The sequence below is a fragment of the Lagopus leucura genome, unplaced genomic scaffold (genome assembly GCF_019238085.1).
Source record: "Lagopus leucura isolate 7727_CA_CO unplaced genomic scaffold, USGS_WTPT01 Super-Scaffold_100002, whole genome shotgun sequence".
Taxonomy (NCBI): Eukaryota; Metazoa; Chordata; class Aves; order Galliformes; family Phasianidae; genus Lagopus; species Lagopus leucura.
The window spans coordinates 31,892,388-31,905,581 of NW_024962263.1; the positions used below are offsets into that span (position 1 = coordinate 31,892,388).

At 38.6% G+C, this 13,194-nt stretch overlaps 1 protein-coding gene across 1 annotated transcript in view; it reads left to right on the forward strand.

Annotated features, from left to right (window-relative positions):
* The window catches only part of CTNNAL1 (catenin alpha like 1), a 58,906-nt gene that overhangs the window by 13,068 nt on the left and 32,644 nt on the right, over nucleotides 1–13,194 (forward strand). Inside the window, exons 2-3 of the mRNA XM_042869282.1 lie at nucleotides 3,776–3,965; nucleotides 10,743–10,930. Coding sequence (XP_042725216.1) covers nucleotides 3,776–3,965; nucleotides 10,743–10,930 — 378 coding nt within the window. The remainder of the gene's footprint in view (nucleotides 1–3,775; nucleotides 3,966–10,742; nucleotides 10,931–13,194) is intronic.

Sequence of the window (13,194 nt, forward strand, 5' to 3'; positions counted from 1 at the left end):
ATGCGATACATAAGATGAGCTGTTAATCTAAGTCTGCTACAAGACTATAGCTAATCCTCAATTTACAGAATAAATACCTTAAGTATTTGCTCTAACAGGAAATCTGATAAGGTGAGGCAATAACAAACATTACTCATGTAGGCCTAAATCATCCTACGTACAGCGTGCAGTGTGAGGAGGCGTGTAAGGTACCTTCCATCATAATTTCCCAGTTTAACTTCTGTGTTTGTGGAAATGGCTGTGAAATAGCTACATTTCCGTTGGTTTTATATATAGTAGTCTATAAACACTTCCTGAAACCCAGTCTCTTTAAGTATCACTTCATTCAGTCATGCAAGACTTAATTACACTGATAATAAATAGACACTATGATATTTTTAGTGAGGCGTGTTGCCATGATGCTTCCTGTGCATGAAGCATATAACAACTTAAATGCCTTATCTGAAAGCCCTCCAAAAGCTAAGAAAACAGCTGCTTGGAAACTGCCACAATTGAACTCATTTCCTTAAATATCAAGTACAGCTTGGTCTGTTATGGCTATATGTTTGTTCCAGTAATGTTGTGGGGGAGAAGGCTGTTTTCCACAAGATGATAAGCGTTGTAACTGACAGTTTCTTGAGATCACACAGTCTTTAAGCTGATCATCTCAATCTCACACAAGTATTTCATGTAAAAGTATGAGTTCTTATTCAACAGAATGTAAACATCGTTGAAAGGTCTGTTTCCTTTCTAGCACATGGCAGGTAAATTCTTAAGTAAACAGTATGTAACGTATTTCTCTTGTTCAGCGAGGCTTACAGGTAATCTCTGCAGTTGTTAACTCCTGCCCAGACACTACAAGTGTTAGTAACTGGGTGATACAGTATGTAGAGAATTAAATATATGGGAGGCCTTAAGTTTAAAGCAGAGCTTAGATAACGCTCTTGGAGGTGCAGGGTATATATGCTTATATATAAGCATATATACGTATATATATACTTATTTTTCTATGCAAAATTTACTGTATCAGTACAGGCTACATTTGCCATATCTAACGTTGTGGTGTTGATAACACTTTAATAGGCATGAAGGTATTTATATCTTGATATAGAATCATAGAATCACCAAGGTTGGAAAAGACTTCCAAGATCATCTATTCCAACTGTCCACCTATCTCCAATATTTTCCATTAAGCCATGTCCCTCAGTACAACATCAAAATGCTTCTTGAACACCTCTGCGGTCCGTGATTCCACCACCTCCCTGAGCAGCACATTCCAGCATCTGACCACTCTATCAGTGAAGAATTTTTTCCTGATGTCCAACCTGAATCTCGCCTGATGCAATTTGAGGCCATTCCCTGTAGTGCTATCGATAGTTATTTGAGAGAAGAGGCCAATACCCACCTTGCCACAACCTCCTTTCAGGTTATCGTAGAGAGTGATAAAGTCTCACTTGAGCTTCCTCTTCTCCAGACTGAACAATCGCTTCCCTCAGCTGCTCCTCATCAGAGTTGTGCTCCAGACCCTTCACAGTTTCATTGCCCTTCTTGGGGCACACTCCAGGACCTCACATTTGTAGTGAGGGGCCCAAAACTGAACACAGTACTCAAGGTGCTGCCTCTTCAGAACTGATTCCAGAGAGGTGATCACTTCCCTGCTCCTGCTGGTTGCACTATTCCTGATAAAGAGGATGCCATTGGCCTTCTTGGCTACCTGGGCACACTGCTGGCTCTTGTTCAGCTGAATGTTGACTAATACCTCCAGATCTGTTTTGTCCACATAGTCCTTCAGCCACTCTGCCCCAAACCTGTAGCTTTGCCTGGAGTTGTTGTGTGCATCAGATCACTTGACTGATGTCTATTGGTCAATGAGTTTCCTTCCATTCTAACATTACAGTGATTACTCAAGTGGCTGTAATATAGCTAGTCCCAAAGAAATTATATTACCCATCTGGGTGTTATCTATTCCAGGAAAGATCTGCAAAGCTTTACCTGCACTTACAAACTACTTCAGTGTGTGTTACAGACTAGATGATGCTGGTGGTGAAACATGCTACTGCTTCTTGCTTCAGCTTACATAGTGGGAATGGAGGGGGCTCTCTCTGTCTGAAATCATGCAGTACTGGTGATTTCTTATCTTCATAAGAGTGCTGAAGAGGTGAACTTCACCCATGTTCTCAAATGAAAATGTTCTAAAAACGTTTAAAAATGATTAAAGCAACTGAAAGTGACATCTTAGTGATTTTTGTCATTTACATACCTCTATGGTAACATATGGGATTAAATGCCCTTGAAGATTTGTAACAGACCGTGGGATTCCTTTCATTCTGCAGTGTTAGTTTTGAATGCATTTTTTCAGGGTTACACAGAACGTGTTTAAACTTCTGCTATTATGAAATGCTGAGGGAGGCAGACTTGCAGACAGGATGTGCATCCAACTTGTATTCTATTTGTTATTCTACATACTTTTGAAAAGTCATTAACTCAGTGAGTGTTTGAGTCCTTTGTTTACATAATGTTAGGTTGCTGTTTGCTTAAATATCAGTTGAGGAAACAGAGTTGTGACTCTTTAGCGAATTGTTTTTTTCTCAGCATTTGGGCTAATGTTCTTTGTACTCTTACTGTCTGTGGTCAGGTACTGGCCTGATGGGATTGGTAGATTACCCATGGGTATTGGACAATTTGCTGTATGATGAGCATTCACAATGCAAGAATTCTGGAAAATGCATATTGCAGTTTTTTGTGTGCTTTTAAGATCCGTTTGACATCAATCTGAATTTCCGATGAAGTAATGGTAATTGGAGGGGAGGAATTAATCCATTTTGGTAATATCACTCCAATTCTAGAATGAACCTGAAAGTGTTGAGATATGTTTGGTTTACTCTCTAATAGGATTTTGTTTTCATCTTAACCTGTGTTTAAGGATTTTTAGGTTTTGAGGAGAGAGGTTGGTGAACTGAAGGACTCTTAGAGGGACAGATTTGTTATGTGAACTGTAGAAAGTGACGTTCCTTTGGAGCTTGTGGTTTGGGTACAGTAGTAGGTAGTAAGTAGGACAGAGGAAAACATACATAAGAAGGTACTGAGTAGATGATGCATTTCAATAATGATGCTTTATTCTAGGACAAAATATTCTTAATTCCCGTAGCAGTTCTTGAATAAAGTAGCACTATTTATTGGGAATGTTTTTAGTATTTTCTAGGGTTTTTTTTTCTTCTTTTCTAGGGGGAGGGACAAGGTGGTGGTGGTGCAGTGTTTTCTGAAATACTGATGTTTTTTTCAATTATAAGGTATTTGATATTGCTAGTATGAGTAAGTCAGCTCCTGGCATTTAAATCTAGCCCCAGTAAGATCTTCACACCTGAAATTTTTTTCTAGAAACAATACTTAGTGATATCTTAGCTGGAGGCCTTGGACATTGACCAAATTGTGAAGCAGAACAGATCTTACACTGTTTCCTGCGTTTTCCTTGGGTGTGATATGAGCATTACAGGCACAGCTTTTATGCTCTTGCTCTACAATAGACTTGACTGGTAGGAGAACCTAGGCAGTTTAGGAGGAAAATACTCCCTCAATTCTTTCGGATCTGGGACAAGCTGAAATCGTAGCAGATGAGCAAATTTAGTTATGTTCTTTCCCCCCCCTTCTCTAACAAGTTAAATGATACATTGTGGTTCCATTCTGTATTTTATTAGTATACTAAAAAACTGTCTCTGAATTCTGCTCAAGACTTGCCAACGATATTAAAAAGACATCTTGTATAGAGTTCTAATAGTTGACTCTTACTTGTTCACAGATAACTACTCTTATTAACCACAAGGATAAACCAAAGCGTTCTGACAAGACTCTGCAGGCAATTCAGCGAGTGGGCCAAGCAGTTAACCTGGCAGTTGGAAGATTTGTTACAGTAGGTGAAGCTATCGCCAACGAAAATCATGAATTGAAAGAAGAAATGAGTATTGCTTGCATTGAAGCAAGGAGAGCAGGTACGTAGTTACTTATGAAATTTGTAACCTGTTGTGCTTGTGCCCAATTTGGATCAGTATTTGTATTGTCTGAAGTAACATAAGAACTTTAGTGTGTTATTTAATTGTTTAATCCTCTTCTGCTGTTTCATTCAAGGCCTCATCTGTTACCTTGGTCACTTGCTTAAATTGTTGTTGTTTTATCAGCAGACGATGGAATTGTGTGGTGGCTTTGATCTTTTGCCAGAAGTAATTACCTGGCTGCTGTTGTTTTGTTTTTTTTTTAAATGATGCTTTTAGAAACAAAGAGCAGAATGTTGAGAGAACATGTTTAGAGTTTATTGCTCTCAAGCTAAAACAGTGGGGCATTTAAAGTAATTTGAGGTCACTGCTTTCTAAATCTGAATGTCTGAATGAAGGTCAGTGTCAACCCAAATTTCATCAGCACTCAGTAAGATGACTCACATCATTCATCTGATGACTCCCCTCAGTAGAACGAAAATATCAAACCGTATTCCTCTTTTTGCTGGATACCGTTTTTGTTGAAAAAATCCATTTGTTGAAAAAACCCAGACTTGCTGGGTGTATGGATTTAATTTGAAGTATGGACAAGGGATCAAGTTGACTGTTGTCATGGTCCTCCTCCTAGAAGCCACCCTGTATGGAAACAGTGGGTTATATTTTCTGATACTGTAAGGCAATTCAGTGTCATGCTAGAGACCACATTCCCAGATATGCCCATTGCATGATGTTTTACTAGACTTCCTAAATGATTATTGTTGTAGTTGGGTGTGGGTTTTTTTTCTTTTTCTTTTTTTTTTTTTCTTTCATATACTTTTAGATAATGGGAAGTTCTGCTTGAAGCAGGCAGAAGTGCCTACCGGCATGACGGGTTGTCTCCCTGAAGCCACAGGAAGCATAAAGTCTATCTTGAGCTTCCAGATGTGCTGACAAATAAATGAGCCTTCCTTCAACACTAATGGCTTGTCAGCCAGCAGGAGCTGTACTCCAAGACCAGCTTATTGTAATTGGTTCTGTTAAGATAAACAAAGGACTTGTGGGTGCTTGTGAGATTTATTTTTATTTGTTTATTACTTTGTTCTATATCTTTTCAATAAGCCCAAAAGCCTGAGGATCTTGCCTTTTGGCTAGCATTCTTCTGGCTTAATCCTTGTGCTGACCTGAAACTTTGGGGATGCGTACCATTAATGTATTTGGCATATGCAGTTAATATTGATTTTGTTCTTAAAATAAAAGCTTACAGATTGAGCATAGTAATATAAGAAATCCTCTGGAAATTCTTCAGCAATGAGTAGCAAAGAAAAACACTGGACTGTTTTTGTGATTTGAAAGACTATTCTAGATAAACTTCAGGCTGAAGTTTCATGGCCGCTCCAGTAAACTTGGCTGCAAACAGAAATGTCCTAATTTGAAAACATTCCACTTGTTATGTAAAGCATGTCTTTTCTCTTCAAAGATCCAAGTAAAATGCTAACAAGCCGAAAGTTTCCATTGATAATCTCAGCTGTTAAAAGACCAGTGCAATGTGAATCTCTGTTTCTTCACTTACCAGCTATTTTGTGGCTAAGTTCTTTTTCCAACCCCTTCCTATCAGTTTATCCAGAAGGAGCTCAGAATCTAAAAATACTCCGGCTGCACTGTTTTATCTCACGCAATGGTTATACTTCTTGTGTTGTTTTTTCTCCCCCTCAGTACAGACGAGTGGGAATATAGGTTATTTACTTTTCTGTCAAGTTTCAAATTGCCCTTGGCATGGGTCAGTTACTCTCAAGCCTATGTGTATTAGATCTAACTGAAGATTTACATGGAATATTCAATATATTATATATGTTTGCTGTTATTGTTCAATTTAGATTTTTTTATTTGTTTTTTTTTTTTTTTTTTTGCTAGTGTAACTCTGTGGACTGTTAAGTGTTGAACAAGGCTAGAGAGTCCTTTGTGCAGACACATTTTTATGGATAGTTGTCCTCTAAATACAGTCTCAAGGTGCAGTTGCCTGAGTGCCATTTTGAAGAACTTTTCTATTCTGAAGCAAGCCAGTAAAATTTCCTGGAGAGTTATATTCAATTAATAACTCGTATAAAGGAATCATCGTGGAAACTATTCATCAGTGAATATGACTAGTTTGAAAAGCCCAAACTGTCAGCTCTTTGTTCTTTTTCTATATCAGCCATCAGTACTGGAGATGTCAACGTTGCACACTGGATTTATACATTACATGTAGCAAGCAAGCATAAAGCTTTATGTGGGGTTCCCACAAAAACTTCAGCCAGCCATGGAACACTGCTGTTTGCACCAACTCTTCTCGTGGGATGAGAAGGATTTTATGAGAAGTTGTAGTTTGCCTAAGGTATTAAGTTCTGTGAGGAGAGAGTGAACTCTTCTTCCCTTCTCCCTTTTCTTTATCTCTGCAAGGGTAAAATAAAGGGAAAAGTAGGAGAAGCCTTCTTTAAAATAGCCTTTGTTTTTCTTTGTTTCTAATTGTACATGCACAATAAGGAAGCAGAAGAATTAGAAATTGACCTGCCATGATCTTCCTGTCCCTAAAGAAAATGTTCTGTGTTGTAAAATTACATATATATTGATGAAGTGTTAAGGAGTGACTATAATAGAGTTAAGTCTGGGATTTCACATGTGAAGTTATGGCTTACCTCTGCACTTGTGAACATTTTACTATAATGAAAACAAAGTTTTTGTAATGAAAATTTGTGTGCAGCTAAAGCATGCATTTCTCATGTCTGTTTGGTTTTGAGGTGTTGAGGTGCCATATTCTGATGGCCTGGGTAGCAGAAAGCCCTTAGCTTTCTAGGTTAGGACAGGATATTGCGGAGTTGTTTATACATCCTTTTAGCCAGTAAATTAGACGATGCCTCAAAAATTAAAGGGAAGTGTTGTTAGATGTATGTTGTGGTTTAACCCGACAGGTAGCTAAGCACCACACAGTTGTTGGAACAAGCAATTGTTCACCGCCCACCTACCAATGCCCAGCCAGTCCCCAAGCAGTGGCTCCTCCCCCAGCCAACTCTGCTGTTTTTCAAGGTGATTTTTGCACAGTGTCATATGGTATGGAATATCCCTTTGCCTGTCCACTCCCACCTCTTTGTAGCCCCTCAGCCCCCATCACTGGCAGGACTATAAGAAGCTGAGAAGCTGAAATGTCCTTAGTACTGTTCAACAACAACTAAAACATCTGTGTGTTGTCAGTTTTGTTTTTCTCATAAAACAAAAACATAGCATCAGATCAGACACTATAAAGGGATAGTCAGTTCTATCCTATCTGAGACCAGGATGGCATAGAAGATATCTCAACTCTAGAGGATTTAGAACTATTTCTATTGCTAAGAAAAGTAGAGAGTCTTTAAATCAATTGTATATCCTGCAAAGGCTTTGAAGGATGATGTGTTGTGTCTGACTCTTGTGAAGAGTATAATCAGTGATCTCAAGTGTTTCAGACTTGTTATGACTATTTCCTTGTAATAAATCTTGTAATTTGATTTACTTAAAAAGAATCATAAAATGCTGCAGAGGGTCGTGTAGCAGATTTTGCCTAACATTATTCTTGCACTGTGTCAGTGTTTACAGTAACAGTATAGTAGTGGAATATAACTCAAAGAATCATGTTTTTAGATGTCCATCTGTGGTATTTTTTCCCCAAAGCTAAGGAGAGACTCGTTAAATTAGAAGAAAAAACACATGTCAAGAATGAGTTAGTGTCATAACATTTTCAGTGCTCACTGCCAGTTGACTACATAACCCTCAAGGAAGACATGGAGTAAAATGGAAGTGATAGCTCTCTCCTATTTTTGTCTTGTCTTTTAGTACAGACAAGGAATAAATTAAACATGTTGAAAAGCAATGTTTTGAGATGGATACAAAGAATCACAAAATAACATTTTGGAAACTGCATTTGTTTTCAAGAATGGAGACACTGCATTTTCTCTTGTATACTGTTAAGTGTTTGGCCACCCATGTATTTGAAAAAACGTTTTCTTATATCTCATCCATCGTTTCTTGTCCTATCACCATGCACCTCTAGGAACAGTCTGTCCCCATCTTTTCTATTCCTGCCCATTGGATAGTAGTATACATCCTTGAGCTCTTTGAGAGTGAACAAATTCACTTCATTCAGCCTCTCCTGTCACATGCTCCACTATGTTAATGTTTTTCTTGGCTAAGAGGCCTAAACAGGGCATGATACCCATATACCATCCCACAGGTACCAAGCAGAAGGGCTGAGTCAATTCTACAGCCTGCTGGTTACTCTCTTGTTGACAGCCTGGCAAGCAGTTAGGCTTCTTTGCCATCCCCAACCCATCATCTACCAGGACCCCCAGATTCTTCCTTATAAGGTTCTTTCTAGGCTGCTGACCACAGTCTGTACTGTTGTATAATGTTGCACTGGCCCAAATACAGGACAAAGTTATATGCCCTTGCAGGCATGCAAATACATTTCATGAGTTTCCTGTCAGATTGCTTGTCCAGCCAGTCCTTCTTTCTCTCTCATCCCTGTCCTCCAGCATATCAGACACGCATATGATTTGGTATTGCTCACACACTTGCTGAACATAATTGTCCAGGGAACCTTTCTGATCCTTTATGTCAGTCCCTGAGGGATGCCACTGGTATCCAGCTGCCAGGGAAATCCTATGTCACTGATTACTACCACTGAGCTTCATGGTCAGGACTGTTTTCTATCCACCTAACTGTTCACTTATCTAGTCCATATCTCATGACTTAGTGATAAGAACACTATGAGAGGTCACATTAAGGACCTTGATAGAGCCAATATACACAACATCCGTTGTTTTCACATCTAGAGAGGGTGTCATCATTATAGTATTTGGGTTGGTAAGTGACTATTCACCCTTGCAGTCTCTGCTTGCTCTTTCCAATTGCTTTCTTATCCTTCATATGGTAAGGCCTTCCATTATGATTTTTAATATTATTCTTGAAATAAGGTCAACTGGTCTTATAGCTACCCAAATTTTTCTTGTTAACCCTTCATGGAAGAGGCTGTGACAATTGTTTCTTTCTGTCATCAGGGAAAAATTTTCCCTAATTTGCCAGTCTTTCAGTCACGGCACCCCTACATGACAAATGTATGCCTAGCTATGTTGCCTAGCATATTACACTAACAACATTTTTTCCTCATAGCTTACTCTTGGGTCACCATTACTACTCCAGTAGCTGCAGAACCATCGGCAGAGAAGAAATCCTTTATTCTGTTGTCAGAAGTCACTAGTTTTTAGAGCTGCCCAGAGCATTTGACAGGCAGTTTTTGCAGCTCTCTCTACATTCTCTGATTACTCTTTGTATGACTTTCTGCTTCACCTATGATTCAGTAATTCATCTTCAAGAAGGTGAATCACTTAGAGTAAGAAATGAGATAATTATGTTGTGCATCTTTTTCCTCAGTTATGAAAAGCACTTTACATCTGTGTTTTTTAGTTTCTGCTTTTACATCCTGACCTGGAAGCTCCTTGCCATAGGCCAATACATATTCAGACAACTTGAGAGCTCAAGGGGTTATAACTATCAGATGAGAGAAGTTTATCCATAAATACTACAAAACATGGAGTCATGTTTTGAAGGATTGTCATTTTTTTTCTCATTGTGTAGAGTTTTTATAAATTATTTTCAGGTTCATTATGTACTCTCAAATTCTTCGTGTGGGATCCCTGACTGTCAGATTTTTGAAGTGAATATCTGAAATGCTTAGGAGTATTATCTTAGTTGTGGTTTTGGAGATGAATCCCAGGGGACTCAATCAAACGTCCTGGGTTCTGTCTTCAAGGAAGATTTGCAAGTTAGCTGTGGTTTGATCATCTTGTCTTGGATGCTAATAAAAAGTATGCCTTATTTTAGAGCTTGCTTGAGTACTGTTTCCTGGCAGTCCTTCTGCAGCTATGGAGTAATGAAAGGCTCTGTGCCTTTCCTCTATTGCACTATTACTTAGGGTACACCAGAAGATTTAGCAGGATGGAGTCCTGTGATTTTCTCAGACAAGGAGATTCATTGACTGCATTGATCTATGAACTTTTTAATTACAATAAAGATAAACGTTGTCAAATGGCCCTCCTTAACTTTTATTATATTAAAAGACAGTTGACTAAAAGATGCTCATGAAATGAAAATCAGTGCTTCATTGTCTTTTTTCTCTTCTGTCTCTGACAATGTACTGTTTGGCATTTCTTTAAACATAAAGCACAGTAGTCTCACTGTAATGTTTCAGTCCTGTAAATTATACAGGTGTTTTTTGTTGGTTTTTTTTTTTTTTTTTTTTTAATCTCTCTAAACTTCACAGAATCATGATTTGTGATAGAAAACTTTACAGAAATATGAAATTAACAAATTATGGAAATGCTAACTGAAATTTGGAAAGCAGAGAGGAATTTGTAGTTCTTTATTTGCTATATACTATTCCCTTAGAATAATGGCTCTGCAAGTGTTGATACTGATTTGACTTTTTCTATGAAAATTGGAGAAGTATTTTCCACGAGTGTTTTCTCATTTGAAACTTTGTAACCCCACCCCTTCCACCTAAATATTTGTACCCCACTCCAAGAAAATCAGTGCTACATACAGATGGATGTATGGGGCAGTACTGAATCATACAGATTTCAATTTGGAGAGGGTGCCACCAACAGTCAACAACAGGAAGCAAAACAAAGTAAAAAGGAATCGTGGATTGCTCTGGAATGCCTCATAAGTACTAATGATGACACAGAGTAGTATGAAACAGTATGAAATGATAATTATTTATTTTTTTCCCTTTAGGTGAAACAATTGCACAGCTTACAGATGTAGCAAGCTTGGATCATCCCGAATCTGATAGCCACATAACGATCTTTACGGACAAAACAGGCGTGGTAAAAGCTGCAAGGCTGTTACTTTCTTCGGTCACAAAAGTGCTGGTGTTAGCAGACAGAGTAGTTATTAAGCAAATAATAACTTCTAGAAACAAGGTATTTATAGCTTCTTTTTTTGGTTTAACTGATATGTGCAGTTAATGCAAAAGAATGTTGCTAGATGAAGTGGTATTTTCATTGCATCTCTAGGGGAAAGGGGAAAATAAAGAGGTAAAAATGTATATTTTACGTATGCCTAATACCAAATATCCAAAGTAGGATGGCTATGAGTAAAGAGGAATAACATTTTCTATGACTTTTTACATTTTACGTGACCTATATTACTCTGTTGATTTAATATGCTGAAGAGAAAGCTGTGTTACTGCTTATTTATCTGTCAGTTAAAAAGCCAATAAAAGCTTCTCCTTGGCAAAGAAGATGTTTCTACTGTCCGAAACAAGACAAGGATACCATTCAGAATTTATCTATGACAAAAAGCTGTGAGGAGAGCTGTTAAAAGCATGTGCTAGTTCAGAGTCTTACAGATTAAAAGTTTTTTGTGCAGTTTAGCTTGTGTCTTGAAACTTAGCTTAAAACTATGTAGCTGATCTAAATAGTGCATGAAGGCCATTAAACTTTGAATAAAATCTACTTCATGTACTGTACTGTCTTGACCATAGGATATTTCTGCCGCACTGCCCAATGTACTGAAATAAAAAAAGATCAAAAAATGCATTTGTAAAATGTAACCCTCAGAATGATGAGTTGTTTTTTTGATTTTTTTTTTTTTTTTTTTTTTTTTTTTGCTCATTAATTTTCAACTCCTTATCCAGAGTAGTGCCTTTTTTTCTTCTTTTGACTTCTCATGCTTTCTATCTTTCTTCCCAGTATACTTTCAGACAGGCTTTGTTTTGTGTCTTATAGGTGCAAGACAGCCAAGCCCAAGATTTGGAAACTGCATTGCCTATAATAATTGCTTCAGTCTGGCTTGAGACTTACGAGTACTGATTTGCTATCTTAGTGCCTTTTCTTCTTCCAGTGGTCTGTCAAAGTGGTGTTAGTTTTATCAATATTAATTTCCTGTTGTTACTTGCAGCCTGGTCTTCTCTTGCAGCAGAGTGGTGCATTTGATTCTTTTTGCTGCCTTCCCTGAGCCCTTTGTCTGCAGCCATTCAGCCAACTAATGTCCAAATGTGATAGTGATATGAATACAATAAGCATAAGTGCAGAAACAGGTTTTGATTTTGAAAGTATTACAAAATAGAAAATCAAGTCATATTCCAAAGCAAGTGTGTCTTACTGTGATTGCTGTAGTCACCTAGTCTTTGTGGTTTACTTTGAGTTTTACTGCATTCTACTTTCTGTACATACTAAAAGAGTTTGAGAATGTGTCTGTTTATGGAACCAATAAGGTAATTCTCTAGGAAGTCAAACAAATGTTGGTTCATTATATAGGCACACTGTTTGAGAGGGTGCTCTGAAAATTGTGTCAGGTCATGGTATGATGGATAGCAAGGCAGGTCTTCCTTTAAGAGATTATGATAGAGAGATCATAGAGTAATAGAATCACCAAGGTTGGAAAGACGTCCAATATCATCCAGTCCAACCATCCACCTACCATCAATATAACTCCACTAAAACATGTAGTAGTAGTAGTAAATGTTTCTTGAACACCCCCAGGGCTGGTGTCTCCTCCACCCCCCTGTGCAGCCCATTCCATCACCTGGCCACTCTTTTCCTAATACCTAGCCTGAACCTTCCCTGGCACATCTTGAAGCCATTCCCTCTAGTCTTATTGTTAGTTACATGGGAGAAGAGGCCAACTCCCACATCACCACAGCCTCCTTTCAGGTAGTTGTAGAGAGCTATAACATCTCCTCTGTGCCTCTTCTTCTGACTAAACAATCCCAGTTCCCTCAGCTGCTCCTCATCAGAGTTGTACTCCAGATCCCTCAGATCCCTCACCAGCTTCTTTGCTCTTCTCTGAGCATACTCCAGGACCTCAATGTCTGTCTTGTAGTCAGGAGTGCAAAACTGAACACAGTCCAAAACAGGTGCAGCCTCTTCAGAGCTGAGTACAGAGGGGTGATCACTTCCCTGCTCCTGCTGGCTGCACTATTTTTAATACATGTGAGGATGCTGTTGTCCTTCTTGGCTACCTGGGCACATTGCTGGCTTGTGTTTAGGTGATCACTAACAGCACCCCCAGGTCTGTTTCTTCCACACTTCTTCCAGATGCTCTGCCCTAAGACTGCAGCATTGCCTGGAGTTGTTGTGGCCAAAGTGCAGGACCCAGCATTTGGTCTTGTTGAACTTCATCCCATTGGCATCAGCCCAGCAATTCAGTCTATGTGGTTCCCTCTGTAGAGCCGTCCTATCCC